This window comes from Ooceraea biroi, chromosome 3 (assembly GCF_003672135.1).
Source record: "Ooceraea biroi isolate clonal line C1 chromosome 3, Obir_v5.4, whole genome shotgun sequence".
NCBI lineage: Eukaryota > Metazoa > Arthropoda > Insecta > Hymenoptera > Formicidae > Ooceraea > Ooceraea biroi.
The window spans coordinates 3,743,613-3,769,610 of record NC_039508.1 but is presented as its reverse complement, the minus strand read 5'-3'; the positions used below and the strand labels follow the sequence as shown (position 1 = coordinate 3,769,610).

Genomic DNA, 25,998 nt, shown 5'->3' with positions numbered 1-25,998 from the left:
AATCATTTTAAAAAAATCGATAATAATAATATATGAAATTTTCAAAATTTCTGCAAAAATTCTTTGTGAATTAATAACGGATAGCTCCAAAGTGTTCATTCTCGTTAAAAATATAGAACTCGTTTGAATTTGCACGGTTGTTTATTAATAATAAAACAATTGTACTGGTATTTTTACGAGCTCTGTGTAGGAGAACATATTTGTCGAAATAAGAAGAGAATTCTCGTGAAGAGGTAAAATTGGCGAACAGATTTAAGCACGTGCACCGTGTTTTACAGTGTCATTGGCTTTCCTGAGCTTTCAGGGATCCTCGAGCGCTGTTGCAATTTTTACAACGTGCGTCCTCAATGTACTGGACGCTGGATTGAACGCGATGTACGGTGATCGAGGGGAAGTCCCAAAGGCGACGAAGCATGACTCGATATGATTTGCCTATACACTGTACCGAACGATGGCGTGATAACGATGGCGACACGATGAAAGGGAGAACTGCTTGAGTCCACTGCGACGACAATTTGCGTTACCCAGAACTTTCGTGCTGCGACAAATGTGCACGCAAGAGACAAAAAAAGGACTGACGTACTTGCTCGATCACAAAGTATAGCCTTAATCCTTTCGCTACTTCAAACATGTACGCTTAACCTACTAGAATAAAGCAATTTTACGCAACGATCAATTTTACGCTTAATCTCTCGGTGAATTTGTTGTAGCGTTAATTTACGTTATAAAGCAAATGACAAAAGTGCTCGCTCGCATACGGTAACTATAATTCTCGTATTTGACTAGAAGAAGAAATCAGTAATTTAATTCTGATTATTTAATTCTGAGACTGGATAGTTGTAACAATAATTTTCAAAAATTGCGAGATGCGATCGTAACGGAAGGATTAAGATTCAAGATAACGGCTTGTCTCCGTCTAACGAGAACGGGGTGGTTCTCGTCACCGCGTAAAACAGACCGTATCCAACATAAACGACTAACGTCCTGGCTTTCTGGGTAACGTGCCACGGTCCTTGCAGGATATGAGGTGCGAGCCATGTGCATCGACTGTATGAGATACACGAGATAGGGTGGTAGGGAGAGAGGAGGTAAACATCGTATCATGATAACCAATGTGCCGAGCGAGCGAGGATGAAACCCGATTGTTTGCCTGATAAGCGCCTAATTAACTGCGAAGCCGCGCCAACGAGGATTTTCGGAGGATCGACGCGGCGTATCGATCGTCAATGTGCCTCTCAACGTAACTCTTCTCGATTATCTCGTTCAACCTCGCCCCTTCGGACACCTAATGCAAGAGAGTGTCAACGAAACTCTAATCTTAAAGGGCTTCATCTCTGTGCACGAGCAAAAATGTACACAGGTGCTCCAATCTGCAATCGTTTCCACGAAAGCGGACGTTTGCGAAACGGAAACTCGACTGCGAGCAAACTCTTAACATGTTCTCGCGTTGATTCTCGTAATTGAGAGAAGGATTCTCCAGCGAAAGACTGACCGAAAATTCAACGACACATACACATAATTGACGCGTATCGCAATGATAAGATAAACACATTCGACAGCGCCGAAATTACACCGTTGCGTGTAAAATTCGGTTGCGGGGAAAAAAAACTCATCGAAGCACGAGATACGAAGATTGCCTTTCCATGTTCGTTCAATTTAGCACGCTGTTGTCGGCGATAACGCGATTGCGCGTGTACGGTCGCATCATGAAGCACCTTTCGAAAAGAGCGAAAAGGCAGATGAACAGATCCTCTATATGGCGAGAGTGCAAGACAAGTGAACGACAAGGGGGAAGAATTTTATTGCACGAATGGATGGGAAAGAGGGAGATAGGGAGAGGAGGATGAATTCGTAGACAGAGACACGGGAGCGTAAAGTTTAACGGGAAATATAAAAGTACTGTCTGTCGTGGTCCATGTAGAGCGCTGAAGAGGGCCGGAGGTACTTACCCTGTGCATCATACTTACTGGAAAAGTTCCGCGTCGCCAGCATGGTCGTCAGTATAGCGCCCTGCAAGTGAGAAGAACAGACGATTACTGTCAGTCGTCTACATCAGGCTGCATCAAGGTAAAAAAAAGCAGGAAACTGGGCTTGTGTCACGTAAGAACGCGCAATAATCCGCGAAAGTGGCGCGGATTTGCCTTCATCCTTCTTCTCAAAATGTAAACGGAAGGTGCAAGAATGCGAAATAACAGATTATAAAAGTTAATGATATCAAATAACGAATAACGGATAATGGATATAAAATAAAATATAAAATATAATATAAAATAAAACATAGAGAAAATATTTCTGAAATTAGAGTAATACCGCGACAAGATGTCTTCTCGATCATCCAAGTGCGTTATTTATACTTGAAGTGGGTGACTTAACTCTTCAAATAACTTTGGAAATTTTTCCCGTTAATGATTTTTTCTATCGTTATCGCCAAATGTTCAGAAATGCTCAATTAAATTCGGCGTTGATTACGCTGTATTGAACTTAAGTTACACTTGTCTTCGATTATTCGCTAAAAATCGACGCGAGCTGAAATCGATCGTGCATGCGTGAGTGCGGCAAGTCCAGGGGATGCCGCATCATGATGCGACGGCCTTTAATTACGGGAAATAACTCTCGAGTAAACGAGAGCACGCGACTGACAGGCGACATTAAGAGTATAGGATGAATATACAGAGTTTCGGTAGATTGAAGTTTACTCGTAAACTCTCGTCCTTCATCAAGCGCGCCGTTTAGTGACATTCGCGGGGGAAAGTTGGGAACATTGTTGTAACCAGTGACAAAATTTCACGGTTCCATAACCGTTCGAGATACGTCGGCCCAACTTCACGTGATAGGGTCGTCCATCCGAAATTCCCATCGACATATATGAATAGACGGAGCATGTTGCTAAAAACATCTGCCTAGGCGAGTAATTGACTGCGATAGAAATAGAGATTCTCTCTCTCTCTCTGTTCGCACATGCATACATTGTTAATTGCCATGTCCAAATGCAGCAGATACAGCAATTTATTTATTTATAACTTTTATCATTTATTATTTATCACTTAAAATATGTATATACAGGGTGAGGCACCTAAAACAGGCCACCTGAATATCTCGGCTGTTATTAGTGTGATAGAAAAAAATGTATCAGACCAAACTTGCATGGTTTCGAGGGACACATAATTTGTTCTAAATAGTTTTTTATTAGGTGGACGCGTAGAGGTCATATGAAGGTCAACTTCATTTTTTTTAATGGTATGATATGTTTTTTTACGTACCATCTAGTAGAGCGTTTGAAGATGCGCACATTGATTTACGGGTCAAAATCACTCAAGGTCACTAAAGGCCAACTGTAAGGGAAAATAATTTACTTTATATTGCCTAGAGTTCTCTGCTATTGAAAATACCGTAAATTCAAAAATGAAAAAGTTCTAGCCCTTAGAAATTTTTCTTTTCCGAAAAGTTCTGAGTTGATAACATCATTATTTTTTATATTGCCTAGAGTTCTCTGCTATTGAAAATACCGTAAATTCAGAAATGAAAAAGTTCTAGCCCTTAGAAATTTTTTCTTTTCCGAGAAGTTCTGAGTTGTTCATATCATTATTTCTTATATTGCCTAGAGTTCCCTGCTATTGAAAATACCGTAAACTCAGAAATGAAAAAGTTCTAGCACTTAGAAATTTTAGCTTTCAGTGACCTTGAATGATTTTGACCCGTAGATCAATGCGCATCTCGTCCTTCGAAACCATGCAAGTTTGGTCTGACACATTTTTTTCTATCACCAATACCAGCCGAGATATTCAGGCGGCCTGTTTTAGGTGCCTCACCCTGTATATCACATCCAAAAGTGCCTCGAAAGTGCAATATGCAAAATTATAAATTAAATGTGTAAATTAAACAAAGAGTAAATTTCTGTTAAATAAATATATAAAAATAATAAAGAATATTCTTTATGTGAATGTAATTTATTAATTTATTATTAGACAAAATACAAATTTAGGCGCGCGCGCGCATATGCGTGCTATATTTGCATATATGCATTTTGCCAAACAATAAATTATATTTACTTGAGTTAGTTCCTTATTTCCATATTTTCCGAAACAGCACAGGCGCGAAGAGAGAGAGAAAGACTGTTCCTATATACATACATCCCCTGTTTCTATCACAATTTCATTATTCAATTGTCGAGGGACACATTTTCCTTAGAAGGGAGTAGGCAATGCTCCGTCTTCCATGTATATCTCTATGGAAATTCTCGAACGTGCTTGCACCGGTATTTTGTGTCTTCTATTCGAAGCGAAGCGACGCTCCATGTTGCCCACTTCCGGATTCCGATTAGCAGTTCCCGTTGCTAACTTTACGTTGAACGATATTCGAGTTGCGCGACGCGATTAAACAGTAAAATCTCATCAGATATTCATCTGGGATAGCTCTCGCGAGCAAAATACTATTAAATTTCGAAATAAGCAGCATAGAGATCTATGTTTTACTTCAAAATTAACGCGCGCGAGTAATTTGTACGTTCTAGCGGAAATCGGAAATTCATAGTCGTTCCTTCCATTTCGAGTATCATGAATAATTTTCGTCAGTCGAACACAGTTCCGACAGTTGAGTTATTTTTTACTCGCAAGCTGCGACGAGTTGTAAAAACTCCTCTTTTTCCGGCAACTTGTATTTTATGGTTCGACGGTGCAATTTAACGAAAAAAGCTTCGCATCTTCCTCCATCCCGTCTATTTAAAGACACCACTGAATCACGGATTGCATCCAAGGTTTCATGACGACGACGACGAACGTCGTTCTGCCTTTCCCCGCTCGACCTTTTCACGTTACCGCTATCTTACCCTCGTGAATTTTAACAAGAATTTTAACAAGCGCTCGCTAGACGCTGGATGAATTCGCGACTATGCGGCTATAGTTCCACCGAGGAACTTTCCGCGTACACGAGTGTGTAATGCACACGCTGGCCGATTAACGCTCTCTCGCGCAATTTAAATAATTTCCCGATAAACTGCGAAAATACACCACGGTGCACCGATAATCGGTTTGAAGGCGAAACAACCGAACCGTCGCCCTCGACAGCCAAGGTTACTGGAACGATGCATCGACTATCCGTTTTTGCTATATAATAAAATGCAAAAACGACTGGTGGCTGCGTTTCCACGTGAGGCTTCTTGCCTTCCGCCGTTTGATCTATGTTAATTTCTTTGCATATGTGTACGTGTGTGTGTGTGTGTGTGCGCGCGCGCGCGAGCTCAAACTGTTGCTTTTCGAGGTGCGATAACTGCGCCGACTGCGAGTCATCCCAGTTGCGCAAATTGCGTCGGGTGTTGCTGCAAATTACAATCAATACGAGACGTGTTTCACAGTCGTAGGTAATTCTGGCATCACATCGGCGGCGTACGGCGTTACGCGGCGATGTTAACAACGATGTTAACATTGACTGCCACGCAAGTTTTGTATGTTTTGCCACAGTATATTCCTACCTGGTGATGACCACCAGGGCTCCACTGAAAAGAGACAAGTTCCGGTCACAGATGACCAACGTGGCAGTCAAGTGTTAAGCAAATTTCGTCACGAGGACGTGCGCGATAAGGAGCGTCGTATAATCGATAGTTATAATTTCCCTTCACCCAACAGTAAGGCGAACAACGGCCGCGTCACTAGCCGTCGATCCGACGGTGATTAAAATTTCATTACCTCGGGCACGGTCGCCTCCTGTTGTCTGCACAACATGAATTTATTCCTGAGCGCCCGCATGTTCCAAATTGCGCGCGTGTGCGCGTGTACGTTTTCACTAATTTGCACTTTTATGAGTCGAGGCTTAATCAGCATTCGGTTCGCAGCTTCGATGTCGCAGTTTTTACGTGCATGGCTGATTACGTTCCTGATACACGTCTACGATTACGGCGGCTTCGATCGAACCGGCCCACTAAGGGATGGCAAGATCAGCGAATACCTCAAGACCTACACGTTCAATAATAATATACAAAACTGAGCAATTTTTATTTTATTTAATTTCGTCATTGATTAACAGTGAATAAAGCAAGTCTCTGCTAATCAATGTGAAAGACAAGAAAAAGTACTAATTGTGAAATTAAGCTTCTTTATTCTGTTTATCAGTCTGTAAATTGGGTCTCATTCTTTGTTCGCATAAGTGATGAAATTAATTAACAGAAACAAGTGTTATTTGCGTTACTCTACTTGATTAAAAATTTTCAGACTTTTGCTTTTCAAGCTTGCCATCTGGTTGCACGAGCAACTGCTCGTTATTGAGGAGTCGCGTTACATAATTAGCGTGGTGTGATGTTTGCTTCTTACGAGGTCAACCTCATGCAAAAATACGATCATAGCGCCCGAATGGGCATTAATTAACCCGGGTATTCAATTACAATTACGTCGCTCCGGTACAAGTGATTCTAAGCTTGATCGCTCGCTTGTCGCCGTTAGCGTTATTACGGTAACACTATCGCGAGCCGATATTCGCGAGGAGCCAGTCTTGGTAATACGCACCGGTTTCTGAGACGTATTACATGTTTCCACGCTAGGAAATTGTTCATTTAAACCTAAGCGCCGTATCGCTTTTCAGCGACGTAGAACCGAGTGTGTCAGTCTCTGAGAAATTACCCAACCAAGTTTCTGCGTACGTGCCTTGCTATCCTTTTATCATTCTCGAAAGAAACAATATTTGTCTAGCCGCAAGGGAATTGTCTGTTCTAGAACTTTGTGAAATGATACATAAATTACAATGAGAGATCAACTTTCTGTTACTCTCTCCTTTAGAGAGTTATGATGTACGTTTTTATTTATCAAAAAGTGCTTTATTTTTTTAATAGACTTGTTTATTTTTGAATTTTTAAATGTAATGAAAAATGTTATATTATAGCCACGTGGACGGATACGATTCAAACAACACGCATGTGAATTAAAAAAAGTCCACGTGCTATTGCGAGCTATTGTTTGCCGTTTTATAGTTGCCCACGCGTCGCTCGTTATCAAATAATGAAATATTTTCTTGCGCTTTGTTCAAGGACTGAACAACTGCTAGAATATCGCGATTATGTCGTCCAATTGAGACTGCATCAATGAAGAAATAGGTTGAAATTGCATACTCAATTCTGGTTGTAACTTACAAGGACGTTCTTATAAATCCTTATAAATTAGCATCCTAAATAACCGCTATATTAGGCGCAATCAAGTTCAAAAATAATATCTTGAAATCACAAAATTTTTTTTGTCATAAAGATAATAATTAGATTGATATAAAAAACATTTATAAATACACGTAATCAAAAACCTATGAAATATAACAAAGACAAGAAACTATCTATATATTGTCTCTCAAAGTGCAGCTCGACAGACAAATGGAAAACAAAAATATTAAATAAGACATTATAAGCAACTAAAGATATAATAAAAAATGAAAAAATCGAGTCATATGAACGATCCGAATAAATATTTGAGGAAGGCAGTATATTCGCGCTTATGTAAAGTCCTCCTAGAAAAGTACTCGCACTATTGATCGTCGTACCAAAAACTATAACTGATAGTACCCAGAAATAACGCGGATCGCGCTACTAAATTATACACGGAACCTCGATACGATCAACCGAAAATTCCCCGTGAAAATAAATCGAAGAAATAAACGATATTTCACGCGCCACGGCCGTCTCGATAAAAACGTTCGACACGTTTCGGGTCTCGCACACTCTCAGTTACACAGTCAATCAAATCGGGATCCTTTGACAGAGGTACGCGTTGTCCTAGCACGTGCCCCGAACTTTCGGCGCATTTTGATAACGGTGAACGGATCGCACGTTATCGTGTCACGCACGTGGCACCGATAAAAACCAGACGGCACTCTCCGTTCTCTCGTACCGCGTCGAGAGTGCGGCGATTGCAACGACAAGTGGAGTTGTACTGCTCGATGCGTGCCATCGTTTAATCGACGGGGACTTGTCGAACGGTAGGGACGTAGAAGCGACGTCCGTAGGTAGGGAGGCATCATCGATCCTCGATCGAAACCGCCGTCGTCATGGAGGAAACAGTAATTTCGAAGTTTGTTTGCTGGACAAACAGGTCGTAACGATCCTCGAAAATTTGGTAAACTTTCCCGAAAGCCTATGGAGTGCGCAACGAGACCTTACAAGCTAGAAGAGCGTTCATTTCAAGGTCGGAATATCAAGAGTCCTCGAGTCGTTTGCTGAAAATTACGGCAACCTTCATGTACATGCGGAAAAAGAATTACAAGCGCGCAAGATTGTTTGCAAAGTGGAACTTGCATACTCACAATTCATTTTGCTAGAAATTATTTTGGTAACATATTTTGGTGGCAAGTAACATATTTATGAGTCTGATGGAGACTTTTCTCAGATATTATGTTACGCGGACTGTTGGCCATTTCGTAAAATCGATTTTCGACGATACCCCGGAGAGTCGGTAAGTGAAATTTACCGTATCGCCGACGACCACGCGCCACGTCGTTCTAATTTTGCAGATGTTACTAGCATGCGCAGCGTCCGCGTGGACGCAATCTAGACCGCAACGTGATAAGCGGACATAATAGAATTTGCATCTGTAAATGGTCGGGGCCAATATACGAGATTTCGCGGCCGGCGAGAATGAGAATTTGTGCGATTACCGTTATACATCGCATCTGTGTGCGTGCGCCAGCCTAAAATTAGCGATGGATAATCGCGAGTCACACAAATTTCGATCTCTCTTGACAACATTCATATAAAGGCTGCCCGTACACGAATCATATATTCCCGAAAATGAACCCCCTCGCAAATTTCAATTTCCATTCATCTCGCGATTAAAACGATTACGTGTAGCGTTTGATCCAAATGCAATCTCTTCCGGCACTAATCAGGACAAACAATGTATCTGATTCGATGAAATTTTATTACAGAAGGCAAAACAACCCGTTTATTTGAAAGAATGAAATGTTCCGTCTGATCTTTTTAAATTGTGTAAATCGGATATTTTTATTTGCCATCATTTTTATTTGCAATGTTATATTGCCTGTGCAATATGCATGACAAAAATTTATTTTTATTTATCGCTCACCGATTTGAGCTTACTGAGATAAATTGAGTCATTTAAATAACGAACCATTGATTTATAATGACAAATAGCAAAATATAATCATCAAGCAACGAAATTTAGAACAGATACGCACACAGTAAATTACACAAGATACATGGAGAAGAGATGAACTTTCTTGAGACTCACCTTTAATTTGCGCCTTGCGTTGAATTTCTTCAAGCAGTCCACGGTCTCTTGTCTGTGCACGCTAGATGCAACACGCTCACGTTGCTGAAACACGAAGCAAATGGGGAATGATATCAGGCACCGTCCTGAGGGAACGATTGGATTAAGTCGCCCGAGATTAGATCTTAAGTCTCGCGCGTTTCGTCGAGAATGAAATTTTATTGATGTGCGGGAAAGAGGCCGCCTACGAGAGAAGACGGCAAAAGTACGTTAGCGCAGCGACGATGGAACTCGAAAATACAGAGAGATAACTCGGAAAAACAGTCATCCGTTTAATTAATGTACCATTATCGGCGTGTGTATGTAAAAAAATAAAAATTTCGAAACATTTTATCCTTATATTGTACGAAGAAACAACGTATGGCAAAAGTGTGTCTCGTTACTTTATCGTTTCACATTTATTTTCTCGTTTACGTTATATGCATAATCATCGCGTTTTAATGTATCGAGTTACAAACGTGGCGTATTGTATTTTACATAACATTACAGATACTACGGATATTATGGAAACGCGATACTTGCGGCGAGATTTCTATGTCGCGGACGGATTATTCGAGAGCCGAGTGAGATTACGTTACTCCGAAATTACGTAGTCGCGTAATACAGATCTGAGGTGCATCGGTCGTAGCTAGGCGAACTTACGCAGATCCATGGATGCTTCAGTGCCTCGCTGGCAGTGATCCTCTTTCCCGGATTCACCGTCAGCATCTGATTTATAAGATTCTTGGCCTCCGGCGTGACGGTGTCCCATTCCGGACTCGGATACTGCACAAAAGAAGCGTAGAAACGAAACGTTTATTCATCACCGAAATCTTCATGTAAATAATTATAAGAAAAGTACGCGGAAAGCGCTATTTTATTTATTAATTAATCCAATCCACATGAAATGCTTCAAGTAAAATGAAAGGAGCAAGTTTTCTGGACGTACGAATGGGATGATCGATAACGACAATCCTGGATGCGTTACTCTCCGTCAAGTTACCGAATACGGTATTTTCGGGTCTCTGAAAGAAGTAACTGAACCGTGCGATACGTACATCGTACGATCCGGTCTTGATCTGCGCGTAGAGCCGATGCTGATCCTCGTCCCAGAACGGCGGGTAGCCGACGAGGAGGATGTACAGGATGACACCGCACGCCCATATGTCGACTGGTTTCCCGTACGGCTCCTTCTTCAGCACCTCTGGGCTGAGGTAGCCGGGTGTTCCAGCGAAACCTTTTTATCAATCAGCCAGTTTCATTTCCCGTCGAAGGACACGCGGTGGTTCGCGTACGGGGGATTCGGGGGATCAGGGCGTTACGTGCGCGAAATCACGTCCCGGGTGTTACTACTTATTGTGTAAACTACCGCTCCTCCGCACTTCCAACGCAAACGTAATTGTTCATGGATTTTTGCTGCGTGGGACTTTTTTTTATTTTTCGAATAACGAAACGCGAATTCACCGCCGTGGGAATTCAATTATGAAGCTAGCTGATTAGAATCTTCGCTCTAAGCGTTCCACAAATAATCGGCAACACGTGTAGTTGTATAGTTTTTATTTATCTCTCTCCCAGACAGAACGCGATATTCGAAATTCGAAAATGGAATTGCGCGACACATTTTGGAAAAAGAACGAAACATCGCTACGTAATCACATTGTAAAATATTAATTTTTATGATTACATCTGCTGTGCAACGTGCGATTATAAAAGCCGATAAATATTTGCGAACGTAATTCGCGCATAATGCGCAAATTTACCCCTTAATTCTCCGTAGCGCGATATACCGAAAAACACAGAGCGGTGAGGGACGCAAAATGTTCGCAATTAATGGCCACGAGAGAAACATAAGCCAGACATGTGTCGCGCGACATTTTCGGTCAACATTTTCTTTTTTTCATTTTTACCTCAGGCAATTTTATTCTGCTCTGCCGCATGTGTAATTAATTTTCGATAAGCACGCGTCGCCGTTATGTAATCGCGACTGCAGTCGAAACGCGTAGTCGTTCCAGTGCAGTAAAAGCATGGCCGTGCAATTAAATCGTCTATAGGTACCCTCGAAAATATTACGCCGTTGCGTTAGATTCTTTGGATCAGCGCATCTATTTCGTTAAAGTGCCTTCGCAGCGTACCATAAACCAGATATACGGTTACAAAATGATTTTTACGAATATAGAGAATATAGAGAAAAAAATAAAAAATACATCGGAGAGTCCGCGTTAACGTTACTTTTATATTAAACATTCATTTAGTTTTTGTATAGTCAACCGCACGTTCGATGCGTGTTGCAATATGTAAGTAGAATCATTTAATGCATTACACAATGGCATGCATTAACAACTAGCAGTATTACGATTGAACAAATGTTGACTTTCCCAGCGATAGCGTATTTTTCGATTGTATTAAGCCATCCGCGTCGTTGTGCTGCTCTTTACCCTTTCACGTTTTAATTGTATCATCAAAGCTATGCAATCCCGAGCGGAGAACAATATTAATCTCTTGACATGAGTCTGATGGATCCAGTGCATGCACATTTTCAGCGTTCAGCCGAGGGCACAGAAGGGAAGAAAAAATCAATCGTGGAGGTAAAAGTGAGTGGCGAACAAGCGTTGTGTAATTTACGAAAACTGCGCAGCTGCACAGGCCGTGCTTCTGAGAATCTGATCTCAATTTCTAATTACCGGTTCTTCCATCAGCCTGAAGTAAATTTCATGCGTTCGGCGAAGAATTAAGGTAACACAGTTTGGACGCGATTAAATTTTACACAGGTGTTAACATAACGCGCCTCAAATATTATTATTATTATTATAACTTAATATCTTACATGAAACGGGGAAAAAAATTGTTTCCGGCCGTATGACGAGGAAGTTCAATCGCGAGATCGGGATTTGCGGGTTGCCCGTGCGCGCGGAAAAGTTCAGTATCGGAAAACTTTTCCCGCGCGCAGTTTTGCATAAAAGAGAGCAAAACGAGCCGGCCAGCTGGCTTGGCTGACGGTTTCAACGAGTTCACTTGCATTCAGACATGTCGGTTCGCGCAGAGACGCGTCCGCATACGCGATATACGTAAATCATATGGACAGGCTGTAAAATAGACAGAAAGGTTGAAGTTCACGGGGATCCCTCGCAGGATAATACGAGGAAGAACGACACGGGGGAGAGACACCCTGTCTCATGAGTGCCGCGATTTAAAAATTAAACGCGATAACGAGAAAATTCGCGACTTGGATGCGTCACTGGCATTTTCCGTTAAGCGTGCGCTGTATCCCGCCGTAAGAAAATGATACGCTACGCCGGCTACGCGATAGAAAAGATAATACGTATTGCTGGACATAAATGTACGTAACGACGATGTAAAACTCGAACAAGAATCAGAGACATCATGAAAACTATATTTCGCTCGTGAATTATAGTGTCGGATGTCGCGTTCGCAACTCAATCAATCAATCAATCGCGAGTCTTGCTACAGATTTCTTCACACAGTTCGGTATAAATAAAATAAAATCAACTAAACTAACTAAAATTTTTATTTACATTACATTTTATGATACACGGAATATGTCTTTCATTATGATTAGTACATTTTAAGATATGTTTAAATTTCTCATTTCTTTGGTCGATGCGACGGGGCTTAAATCTCGAAAAATATCGAAGATGTTAGACATTTTTCAGTACAGCGATGAATAGGAAAAGTAGAAGTACTGGCAGTCGATACTTATATAGTGAAAAGGTTCGACAATAACTCGCGCTGAGAATCTCGATGTGTCATCCCGCTGATTTCTTTCTATTATGTAAGCTGACTTCGCGGATAACGCCGACAATCTTCCTTCGAGCAAGCTGAATCAGCCCGCAGCAGCGATTCACGCGGATATCTCGATCCCGCGGTGCGATATGTAACGCGGAACGCCAACAACCCAAAGTGAGCTGAAGTGCGGACTTCTCGGCGACTCTAGTTACAATCGAACGAGCGGGCCGTCGATAGTGCGAGAGAGCCACGTGATTATTCACCGATAACCGATATGCCTGGTGATGGTTCTCATCCAGTCGCGACGACGAAAGGGATGGTCGAGTACTCGCGTCGCCAATTGGGGATTAAATGTCAGGGCGGACCAAAGCGCCGCGACGCACGCTTCTCCCTTCATTGCGGATCGGCCGCAAATAGCATCTCAAAAGCCGGGGGTGCTATCGGGGTGCGGGATTAATCCGGCGGAAAAATCGGGGCTAACTTACCATACCACGCCTGTGCTTCACCCTGCACCTCGATCGCCAGACCGAAGTCCGCCAGTTTCACAGCCGCACCTTTCATCTTGCTCGCGAGGAGTAGATTTTCCGGCTGCAACAGAAAATGCCGGATTCGTCGACGTCGCCGAGCGCGGCCTTTTCGACAATTTGAGCGAGATTCGAGCGTCCCGCGTGATTCGACGTTGAAATTTTGACGTCGCCGCGACGAAACTGAATTATCGCACGCCGATCTGAATTATCGAGGAGATATCTAATTTCGAGATACGTCGGCAAATTTCAAGCTTCTATAGGAAATATCGCCTCGCTAGGGAATACCGGCCTGCTATTATTGTCTAGGTTTTCCGGGACATCCCGTGGAAATCGCGGAAAATAGACGAGGCATTCGACGGAAATGCATTGTGGAAAAATGGACCGGCGCGCTCGCTCGCTCTCTTTATTTCGACGTCGGCTCTGCAAACGCGCAGTCCGCTCGATAAACTCTTTCCCTTTCCCCTCCGCCCTTCCTGCCGTCATCTCTTTTTCTACGTACTTTCAGATCCCGGTGCACAACTCCGTTATGGTGGCAGTGGTGAACGCTTTCCAGGATTTGTTGAATACAGTGCGAGGCATCGGCCTCGCTGTAGAATTCCCGGGCGACGATGTCCTCGAACAGTTCTCCGCCGGTGACTCTGTAAGCGTTTTACGTTTCAATTCCATTTCGCCGTCGCGCGTCTCGCGGAATTGCGCGGGTAAGGAACACGGCGGGGCGGCGGGACGTTTAACCTCGGAAATAAGAGTAGCGTGAATAACGCATGCGGTAAAGTATGCGCGCGCTCCCGTCGGAACGTCGCTTTGCGACGTTCGAGTCTCTTCTTTTGATACGACCCGAGACTTTTAATATTGCATGCGCAAGTAAGAATATACGACGTCGCGAGATTTCCTTGACTCTTCAACTTCAGCGAAAGCTGCAAACGAAGGTCTACGCCCGTGCGTGTCCACGAATATGTAACGTCCATTAAATTTTGATCGAGATAACGCGTCTCTCGTTAGTCTCGAATTGACCTTTTCAATTTATAACCGTGACATCCGATGAAGCTTGGTATTGTGATATATTATTGTACGTTGTCACTACAATAATTCAACTGAAATGTCAGTCAATCACGATATTTTTGCGTTCTCCGCTGACTTTCAAAGTTCGCGTTATAAATATCGAAGGGTTTGCATTACGACCGCAGCGGATCCGCGGGCGAGTAATGCGTGGAATAAAAATCGACGCTAACAATTATGGGATTAAAATACGGCGGGAAGAAGCTGCTGTTATGTGGGATTAAAAAGGGTTGGCCGCTCGCAAGCGGAAGCGCGACGCCGAGAGCGTCGCAGACAAAAAGCGCGGCGGGAAAAACAAACAGGCGAGATGAGATCCCTCATATAACCCGCGGATTAATCGGCGTGGCGGCGCGGCGAATTAGCTAAGTCATGCCGCGCCGGCCGCGGAGGAGCGAGATTTACGGCACACGGTAAATCAACGTTACGAATATCCGGAATGGAGCGCGCGGAAAATTAAATTAGGCGCGGCGCTCTCCACGTCCCGACGTAGCACCGACGGCATTAAAAGACCGCAGATCGGTATCTGCTTGATGCAATTAGAGCCCAAAATTGCCTCGCTGTTGTTCGCTGTCGGGTGCCGGTTAATGGAGTCGCGAGACTAGATGAACGCGATGACTCGGAAATCGCGCCTCCATGCTATCCGTATGATCGTATTGTGCGCTCCCAACACGATCGTAGATCAGGGACTGATCATGTTTTTAATAAAAGTAAATCGCAATGTATATCGCGTCGCTATTATGTATTGGAGATACAAAAGAACCGTGAATAAAAATCTTAAATTTTAAAAGAGTAACGATTTCGTGCACATCTTAGTTTATTGTACAATAAATATAATAAATGCGAGACTATCGATGCAATAATTTGACCTAAATCTGGGAAAATAGTAATGTTCCTTCTCACTAATATACGAAAAAATTTACGATTGACTTGGCTAATATAAAAATATTAGAAAACTATTAAGTCAAATTGAGAGGAGAAAACAAATCACTTGTATCGATATGAATCCGTGAGCCTTCGTTTCATTTGACATCTTAATTGCTACACGATGGGTCCCGTTGAATGTATATTATACGTCGTTCAATCTGATCAAAGAGAGCGGAGGACATGCATGAAATGAAGTTAGTTCTCTAATAACGATTCGGTGTACTTACAGGTCAAAGACGAGATAATGGAAATTCTCCTCTTGTATACTGTCGTGCAATCTCACTGTAACAGAAAGAACAGAGTGTAAAGCTGTTTGTTACAATAGCTTTTGCATTGTAAATGATTCTTATGTCTAGCTGTATCTCTAAAAGTATAGCACAGAAACAGTGCACTTTTCGTGATATATATATATATATATCATTATCATTAACTTTGTTATTTTTTTAGTCTCGCGTGTCTACCTTTGTAATCATTCATATCCGTTAAACGCGAGACAGTAGCTAGAACAAACCGACCCAACAATGATTAATATAAACGTTCTTACGTTTCAGGTCTCATGCAATAATTAATTTCCCGCTTTATTTCATGATAGCCCGTAGTTCATAATTTGTTTAAAATGTCCCTTTCATTTTCAGTATTCTCGATTACCACCGTACCGGCGAAATTTTCCCCGAGATGCTTCTCGCGTACGAAATGAAGAAACGCGCGGCGATCAAGATCACGATCGTAAAATCCTCTTCGTTTAAATTCCACGAGCTCGCGAGCCATAAGCTCAACGACGTGCCGTTTCTAAGCAGTTGCAGTTTCATGTCTAGCTAGCGCTAACATGCCGATGGCATTCGGAAAACCGTTGAATCTGCTAGGTAGTATCGTCGGAGATACTTGAGACGTGCCGCAGTTCTTTTACCCGCCTGTCTTCACTGCCATCATACGATCGTGTCACGTCACTCGAATTTCTGCGCCGCGTTCTCCAACGATTGGCGTCAATTAACTCGGCAACTGGCCGCGCGAAAACAGGCCAAGGATCGCGTCCGATTTATCACGACTCGACTAGACTCGTAAGAAAATGCGGGCGAGAACGAGCACGCTTGATGCGAGGCAAGCGCGATTAATTACTTCGCGCGGCTAATAAAATTGCAAGTACTAAAAAAAAAGGAAATGACATAATAAAGCTATGCAAAACACGGAGATCGATTCTCGGGTGTGAGTAATATTCGTTTGGACGTGAAATGAGAGACAGAAAGCGGTCGCGGTGTTCATTGAGGTCAATGAAGAAGCGTTTCTCGCGCGGGGCGAGAATCAGCTTGGTCGATTGACGCGAATGGAGCTTAATCAGAGTCAAATGAAGACGGGGCTAGATCTTCCATATGCAAAAAAACAACGTATCATGACACGTTCTCTGCATTCGTAGTGTGAGAGCGAAGATCATACTTGGCTAGCACAGACGACGATGACACGATTCTTGAAACCCTCCGCAACGCTGAAGACTTACTTCGCGCATCTAACTCGCCTCGTTTAAACGTCAAGATTACCTAGCTTCTTACTGAATACGCGAGTTTTCATTACGAGACCTGCTGGTTGTTCTTAAATAAACGTGAGTCGTTCATGCATGAGTCGCTTTTGTATAGAACACGTTGATGAATAGAATTTGTATACCTTGTTAACGAAAAGTTGAAGATTTATGAACTTTTGCTAAAATTCTTGTTAAAGCTTTCATTAAAATTTTTTCTCATGGTCATGCTGAACAAGCAATTCAGTCGACGAATGATTAAATTATTATTTCAATTTGCAGGTACTTTGATTATTTAAACAAATGTCCAAAAAGAAAAAAATAATCGCTATTTTGAAAGTATCTCTCATTCATATAAGAAATAAGTTTTCCGACAAATTTTGCATCAAGTTTCGTCTAACGATAGAATTTTTTAGATAAGGGAGTGATTTGTGTCGCGTCGTTCTTGCCTAATTTACCTACATTTGTTCCACCTGTTTGGCGTCGTTTCCGCCGCAATGCGCCGTTCTCTACGCGTACCTGTTTCGAGATCGATCAGCAAAGTGGGTTGCCGACATACCGCCATAATGAGAGCGGAACTTTTCCTGACAGACGTATCGTTTCGCAGTTAGCACGCACCGCGACAACTCGCCCTGGCGTTTCATCGGCGCGAGATCTTGCCAATCAAGCGAAAACCGGCATTTCCGACACCGGCTGTCACCTCGCGTTGACTAGCAAAGAAATTTTAATGAGAACAACATGGATACCGACGGGGGCAGGGGAACCGTTCGTCGATAGAAAACACTATCAGTTATTTTACTCGATTGTGGATAGACATATCAAAATAAATGATAGATCCGTAATGCATCTTGAAAACCTTCTGTCTGACGAGCATTAAGATGAGAAAGTAAGATAAATTTCAGTAAGAAAATTGTTGATAAATAAATAAATGGACAATAAACTAAATTATACCATTAATATTATCATATAATTTAATAGTAATACACGTTAATAGCATTAACGAAAGAAATTTTACATTTGAAAAAATGTAAGGGATTTAAACATGTAATAGTTATTGCTGTTGTCAATTATGAATCCGATAATATCCTTAGTAAAGAAGAAAAAAAAAGAAAGAAAAGAGACGTGATGGGGATTTCGTGGGAGCGCGGATAATCCGATAAACTCACCGCCATTAATATTAAACGGATAGTTCCGGCACATTTGAATTCTTAGAGCTCGTCGCGATTCAAGAGCCGATGAGAGAGTATGACTTTACACTTTCGTCGCACTTTTCATCTTTGGAAGGATCAAAGAGCCATAGAAGACCGGGCTCATCTTCTCTTCCTTTGATACCGCGCTCGATCCAATAAGATCCAAACGGGGCCTCGAGATAGGAAACGAGACGAGAATGAGTATTATCAGAATACGTATCGATGATAGAAAGATAGAGGATACCGATGACAAAAGAAGTATTCTCGAGAAAAACGTCTACGCAAATGACAGGCTAGAAAGGGAAGCTAAAAAGAGTGGATAAATTACAAAACTTGAAAAATGCTCGCTGCATTCACGATTAATTTACTTTTTAAGCCAACAATCTTCATTGGCATATAATAATTATTATAATATTCTTGTTACATCATTTTTTACAATTTAGAATAATAATCTTTTCTCATTGCATACTCACAAACATTTAACGTTCCATTTTATTTACGCAGAATAGTGATTTCCCGTAATGATAACAGTGCTCTGAAAAATCCGAGAAGTAGAAATGTTTTTACAGCTGCTAGCAGTGTCGAGTGCGAGCTAGAGATCGAAATACTGCGTACATGTCAAAGTACACCGAATGCGCCTTTTCATCCCCAGCATCCGTTTCGAATGATCCCCGAGCTCGTGAGGGAAGCTGGGACTAGAATCCATCTTCTCGCCTTTCGATCCCTTGTGCGATCCAATAAAATGTGATCGGAAAACGAGTACGAATACTAAGATGGATATTATTGGCGAGAATTTCTATCGATATGGAGTGGCATGTTCCGTGAGAAACGTCTCAATCTGGACGTGCAAAAAAAGATGTATCTGGAAAGAGAATTGTGGGAGTCTGCCAGGGATTTTGTCCACTCTTCGATTCGTGATAAATGAAATATTATAACGTTACACAAATACACGTGAAGTCCCTGCGCTAATAGCGCGACGATAACGGGAAAAATCGACGGGACGATAACGACTACGGTGTAACCGACGTAAAGAGAAAGAGAGAGAAAGATAACTGACACACAAGTATCGATCCTCGAAGCCACACCTCGGCGTAGCTGTGCGCGGCGCTACGTTGCGATTACATTTGCAAGCTCAAGTCTGCTTGAAATTCCGACTTAAATACTGACAAATTAAAGAGAAGAATCTCAAAGGGGTGAAACTGATTTTTACGCAAATCCACTCAGGAGAGAATTATAATAAGTAAAGAAAGTTTTGTTTTTAAATTCTTCAGTTTAAAATTCTTTTCCAAAATTCCTTTTTTCCTCCGATTTTCTATCGCTCTTCACACACGATACAGAAACGTGTGACCGTTTTGAAACTGTTTTGGAACGTATGACAGGCATTGTGCAAGCAGATATTGGAAGGCGTTCACGAACGCTTCTGGTAGTTCGTTAAGACGGTAAGACGATTACCAGGCCGTCTTCGGCGCACGGAAATCTCGTTACCCGGCAGCAGCCCTCGCTATTATCCCAACGATATAGTTCACCGTCTCTAAACTTGCTTTACTCCTGACTCGATGCAGAGAGATTGACCGACCCACCCGAAAATCACGATCGCGCATTAGCACGGGGCATGACATGGAATAGCGATTATCTACTAGTAGTAGAATTACCAAGGATACAGGTTTCATCAGGAATTACTTTCACAACGAATGCGTTCAGTTAACATGATAACAAAAAAATGCATTAATTTATGCATTAATGTGTGCGGCAGTTTATTTATCCTTATTCATCATTATTGACTCTTTCTCTAGATTACTTTGTCATGTTTTTCCATGTCGCTGGAACCGTTGTCCGATATCGAATATTCATCGTGGACAAATGCGTTCTCAAGCGCGTTCCACGCATGGGCTACGCCCACAACGGCCCATCAAGCACGAGACTACAGAAAGGTTTTTGGAGAGCAACCATGTCGTAGTTCACGACACGTTTCTTCCGATGACACTCGCGATCGTATCCATCATGCGTGTCGCATGAACGGGGAGGGTGAGACACGCGGCGGGCGGAAAAAAAAACACGAGTTAGAGGGAGGAAGGAAAAAATGAGGCAGGGAACGAAACGAGCCCGACTGACAAGCAGAATCGATAGGTATCACTTGTTGACTCGGGGCGAACGTGAGTTTCCTGTGGCACGCCATTACGCGGGAAAATATCGCGATCGCGTTTCCACGCAACGGAGAACGCGAGGACGCCGCGATTCATCGCACCGGGTCGAGTCCGCTCGGCGAATAGAGCCATAGGATGAATAAAAGAAACCCTCGTCTGCCGATCGCCCAGGTCCTTATGAATTATGGAATTTTCACTGCTACTCGCGGTCAGATTGCTCGATCTAACAAACTCGCGGAACTTCTCGACGTCTAGCGACACCAACTTGATTGCAACTCGATCATCACTCGATCATCTATTTGTATCTATCTACAGCATGCACCAGTTCACTGAGTGCGAAGAAGAATCCCGCGGTTGCTTTTATGTGATTCCTGTGCTCTCGGATATTAATCTTTTTGCTGCACATGACGTATCGTGTACGTCGTCGAAAAGTAGCTCTTTGGTTGTTTAAAGCTTTTACACACGTAAATATCCTAATATGTATCCCATAACTATTTGCACGTCTCTTGCACGAGAATGTTACCATTGCGTTTGCGGCTCTAATTTCGGTCATCTATCTCGTTGTTGCATCATCCGATATCGAAGCATACGGATCATTTTTTGGGATTTCAAGCCGTCATTTTAAGACTTGAAACTAAATATTGATTGTAAGTGGGCTCACTGCTTATGGTTTTGTGCGTATCACTGAGCTAAATGTCGTGAAAATTAATCAAATTGAATCCGAAAGAGAAATTTTTCTGTGAAACTCGAAAGCCGGTGTGCATCAATTTCAATTGCAGCGATCTCTGATATTCAATATGAAATAACTTGGAGATTAATATCAAATTTAATTTCTCATAAAACGAAATTTACTGGAGGTTAAATGAAACAGGTTTTATCATATTTTTTTATAGGAATTTTATTATATAAAGTAAACGTGAAAAACGGCAAATGTTTAATCTGCAGCGATTTTTCACTTTTTCATGTTAATTATGCTAAAAATTAAGTTTTGAACAGATGCGCATCGATCGGTATTATGAGGTTTAAGAGAGTACAAAGATGAAACTTTTCCTGATAAAAACTACACTTTACATTCTTTCATTTTTTAGATAATCTTGCGTCAATTGCCTTATCCGAACCGACATTGGCTTCCTGTCGTGGCGGAAAATCGTTATTATCTCTCGCTGAATGTACCTCGGATATTTATTTGCACGAATAAACGTGGCAGTGCAAATTGTCACATTGCCATTTATTATAAAGCGTCATCTCTCTTCCGATCTCTTGCAATTACACACAATTTACGAGCGTAACACAGGCGATGTGTTCGGATATTCGCTTTCTCAGTGTCCTTCGCGCGACAATCGATGCAGCCTTTAGCACTATCGATATTCAATACCGGAATATTCCGAGATGATTTTCCGAAAAATCGCGTCGTACCGCGCGAATGTCTGGAAATTCCAGCGGAGATCGATTGCAAACGTGTCGCCGCCACTCCCAGCACTCATTTTGACAATTTTTCGCGAAATGTACGAGACTGAGTGAAGCAAAATCGCGAGTATTCGCGGGGGTAAATGCGGGAGTAAACGCGAAGCGTACTCGACTCAACCGGATGCCGAGTATTGATCTGCATTCTGTTCGTTGCGCGTGCTTTTGTGTCCCGCGAGGGATTCGCCAAGATGCTGCAACGAGAACGACAAGACGGCAGCACGTATTTCGTTGCTCTGTGCAAATCCCGCGCTTCAATGGCAGGTCAAGGTTCATCGCGAAACAAATGCGCGATCTTCGAGAAAATTTGCACCGTGCCACTGCTCCGGAACAATTGCACGAACAGCGAGCAAGATTGCACCACATTCAGTGGAACCATAGATACCGGTGGATACAAAGTGGCTGATCTTAGCTCTGAAGTTTGTTGAAAGGTGATTCGTATCGTCAATAAGAAATCTACAGAAGAATACAATAAAACTTAAGAGCGACAAGATAATTAGGATTTTCTCGAGGTGATCTCCGCAAATATCTTCAACGATATCTTCAACAATATAATTATATCGAACGGCATTGTGTACCGTTTTCGCAGTACTTAGCTGCGCTAATAGCTGTGTCGCTAGTGATGAAAGTCGACGAATAGACCGTCCACAGCGGCGGTGATCCGCGACTTTCGCCACCGGCTATACTTGTAAAAAGATAAACGATTATCTTCGCTTGGGAGCACGTATTGTCGATACAATGTCAACAATTTCGATTGTGTGACCGTCGCCGCGATGTATTACGAGTGCCGCGCCACTCGAGCATCCCCTCGATCAATGAAATTCGTTTACGAACTCGACAAAAGGAACGAACGTCGCCCAACCATCCTTTCAGTCTTTTCGCGTTCACAGAGCGAATTGAAAAACGCGAGCGGTGGTAGCGTCCGATGCGTCGATGCCCATTCAATTAATAGAAACATAATATTGGCTTGGCTACGCTATCAAGCGTATAACCACACTGAAGAAAAGAAAGATAAGTTACCCCCTCGCCAATTTAGCGCCACATAATAGACGGAATTTTTTGTGCAAATGCATTCAGATTTTATCTAAACATATTACAGACATACATTACATAAGTCATAAATAGATCATAAATAATTCTTAATTCTGCAATGTGACGGAACCTCTATTTATAATAAAAAAATATGTATAAAAGTGTTATAATTTCAATCAATGTAATAATTCTATCAATGTAATAATTTGTAATCAGTTATTATTAAAATTGCGTTTCCGATAAAATTGCGACTTCCTCTAAAGATTTTGAACAAGATTTCTTGTTCGGCCGCTCCGTTTTTGATAGATTTCCAAATGAGCGAATTGTTTATAAAATAAAAGAAACTTTGAAGTACTCTCACATCTGAAACTCCTCCGAGTTCATTGCACGAGCGTGAACGTTCGCGGAACAATAAACGAGGAGGTTTAAACAAATGGGAAGGTACTCTCGTGGGACAGCGGTCGTTTGTGTCTCAAGTCGGTTTCGCCGAAAGGCAGACACCTGTTGTCGGCGAGCGAACATTGTAAAGAGAGATCTTCTCGCTCGTTCGAGCATCGCTAGGATCAATCCGAGGCAAATCCTTGACGCAAAAATGCGCGGAAACACACGCCAAAAATTTCCCTCGGGAACACGCGCGGCCGATTGGCTCGCATCCAGATTGCACATACCTGGTGCACGGGTCTCGTGCGGATTGTATGGTCAATTCAAGGCCGCAGCAGCGTGCGTCGTATATGCGAATAATGAGCAATTTTCGCTTGCATCGCGCCGAGAGAGAAGCGGGACGTGAAAAATTTCAAGTTCGGGATCAGATGCCAAAGTGGTTGTGTATCGAAATTACTTTTTCAAGGATTCGTTCATAACGGTGCTGCACCCTTAATAGTGTAGAATGGCAAGAAGATTGTTTTAGTTTTGGAAACGCGACGTTGTAATTTTAGTTTTGTTTTAATAGCGCGGTGATCGCGTTCAGTTTGATATGCGGTTGACGATTTATGTTACTTTGTTTCCGCGGGCGACCACGCAGCGGCGTGAGCAGCGCGAGGGGAGTCGAGATCTGGCAACGAGCGAGTCAAGACGTGTTACGCGCAAGCCAGTTGTTACATTACGTTCTTCTATTTTATTGTACCGTATCTCAATAAATTCTTGTGTGGATCATCAAGGATTCTTGTCATCTTTATCCCACTTTCGATAACATCCCACAATAGTTAAACTTTCAAGCTCGTGAGAGTGAGATTGTGAGACTGAAGACGTGCATCGCGTCCAAGTGGGAGCTTGAGCGCTGTAATCGGCGCGCCGGCTCGCATTTATATCAATTAGCGACCGTCATTTATATTAATAGAGCGAGTCCGTTCCCATCGTCGTTTCCAGTGAACGTAGAAGCGACGCACAAGCAACGCGCTGGTAAGAATTATTGACGCAATCGGAATAAAGCGTTTATTTGCTGGGCGTTCGATTCGAGAACTACCAAAAGTGAATCAGCTTGATTATAATTCGCTCCGAGACTTTCAATCGGAGATCCGCGTGATCAAAAGTCACTTAATGAAGATCGAAAAGGTCAAGGTTCAATGAGTTGCTGTCATGAAGATGAAGCCGTGAACTATTCCGTCTTAATGCAGCAATTAATGTAGTAATTTAATATTTTTACGCAGTACATTCGTTTTATCTAGATCAATGTAAACGTTGACATTCGTTTGCAGATATACACAAAGTATTGTACAAGCAATAAAATTTATTAAATCTTCTTTTTAAAGTCAAATGTCAATCAAGTTTGCGAGAGTTGTACCAGCGGTATCGTTTAACTCCTGAACTATCAGACTTTGAAAATTATTTTTGGTAGTTATATATTTAAGTTATGCGAAAAAAGGGAGTTTAGAGTAACATGCTACTTGTGAATTTGTACCAACAGACTACCCACAAACGGCTTATTTCATAAAAGTCTCATTTGAAGAGACCAACAATGGCACAAAAAATATCACAATTTCCAAATGAGCATCACAAAACAATGAAATTAAGCATTTAATTAAAACAAGAGCTCAGTCGCGAGTAGCAAAAGAAGGATTCCTCCCAAGGATATCGACGGGCACAGTAAGGATGCGCTCGCCAGCGTCCGACGCGTATTAACACGCGTTTCACGTTACCGCACCGCGGAATCGATACGTTTTCATTGGCCATAAATTTTCTACGATCATTCTCGTGTATCTGCCGCGGATGCAAATTGCCTACTTACACGCGAGTGTTGGGCGCCTGGGGCAAGCGCAATTGCGGAAGTGGTCGTATAATAGAAAACCAGCGGTGAACTGCCACCGGCGCAGCGACTGCACGCGCTCGCCCCCGCGGGAGGGTTCGTTGCCGCTTCGGGAGGGTGGCGAGACCACCGTCGGATTAATCGGGACCGTCTAAATTCGCGTCGTAACGGTGAATCTCCATTTGACCGCGACACGCATGTCCGCGATGCGCCTCACTTAAGAGATTACGTGCGATCGGAGGTAGCGCGTGTTCGATCGACGTAATGCGGGAAACGTTTGGTGAACGTGAAACGCTGCCGTCCATACTCCGCTCAATTTATAGAAACGCAAAGCGAGAAACGTGTCGTGATTAATGCGAAACGATAACGAGGTGACGAATAAATGCGCATCGTTTCGTCGGTGCTTTGGTGTGATCGAAATAAATGGAACAAAGGGTAATTATAATACTGTGTCGAGGCAAAAACCGCTCTGATCTCGTGAACTGTGGAAATTACAATGGCTGTACGGTTATACTTTTTGCCGCATTCTCCGCTTTTTACGTTAATATAATTTATATCTCCGCGCTCGCGCGCACGCGTACGCTCCAAAGTAATCATCAATTAGCCGTACTACTGTATAATATACGCACGAATCGTTGAACATTATAATTTATTTATAACTTTAACCTTTCGACGGCGTAACCATAGTTAGAGATAAAGTACAAAATATATCACGTAAAGGTTGTTATATAAGTAAAGTTTGCATGAAACTTTAGCGGCATATCTTTTGGCAAATTTGGACTCTACTTTTAGTCGACGAGAATTTCAACTCCTACATAATTACGAGATTATTTAACATTGAAAATTGAAGAATTCTAGCAAACTCGGGCTCAGAGAGATGCCAGACAAACAGACAACGGAACTTTGTTCTTGAGTTAATTTCAAGTGCACTC

The 25,998-nt window shown here is 42.4% G+C and overlaps 1 protein-coding gene and 1 long non-coding RNA gene across 14 annotated transcripts in view; both read right to left on the bottom strand.

Moving 5' to 3' along the window:
- The window catches only part of LOC105281406 (calcium/calmodulin-dependent protein kinase type II alpha chain), a 110,680-nt gene that overhangs the window by 41,093 nt on the left and 43,589 nt on the right, over positions 1-25,998 (bottom strand). For 8 of the 13 annotated variants that reach the window (XM_026968501.1, XM_026968496.1, XM_026968502.1 and 5 more), the window contains exons 4-10: positions 15,712-15,766; positions 14,004-14,142; positions 13,463-13,565; positions 10,292-10,470; positions 9,897-10,019; positions 9,216-9,299; positions 1,950-2,010 (exon numbers count right to left, since the gene is read on the bottom strand). In XM_026968501.1, the coding sequence (XP_026824302.1) occupies positions 1,950-2,010; positions 9,216-9,299; positions 9,897-10,019; positions 10,292-10,470; positions 13,463-13,565; positions 14,004-14,142; positions 15,712-15,766 (744 nt within the window). The remainder of the gene's footprint in view (positions 1-1,949; positions 2,011-9,215; positions 9,300-9,896; positions 10,020-10,291; positions 10,471-13,462; positions 13,566-14,003; positions 14,143-15,711; positions 15,767-25,998) is intronic. The other 5 variants (XM_026968497.1, XM_026968499.1, XM_011342641.3 and 2 more) reach the window with 1 other exon arrangement.
- LOC105281405 lies at positions 2,017-9,209 on the bottom strand. The gene is made up of 3 exons (XR_894311.3): positions 6,186-9,209; positions 5,682-5,948; positions 2,017-2,526 (listed from the first exon to the last, which is right to left on the bottom strand). It is a non-coding gene; the product is annotated as an uncharacterized LOC105281405 (long non-coding RNA).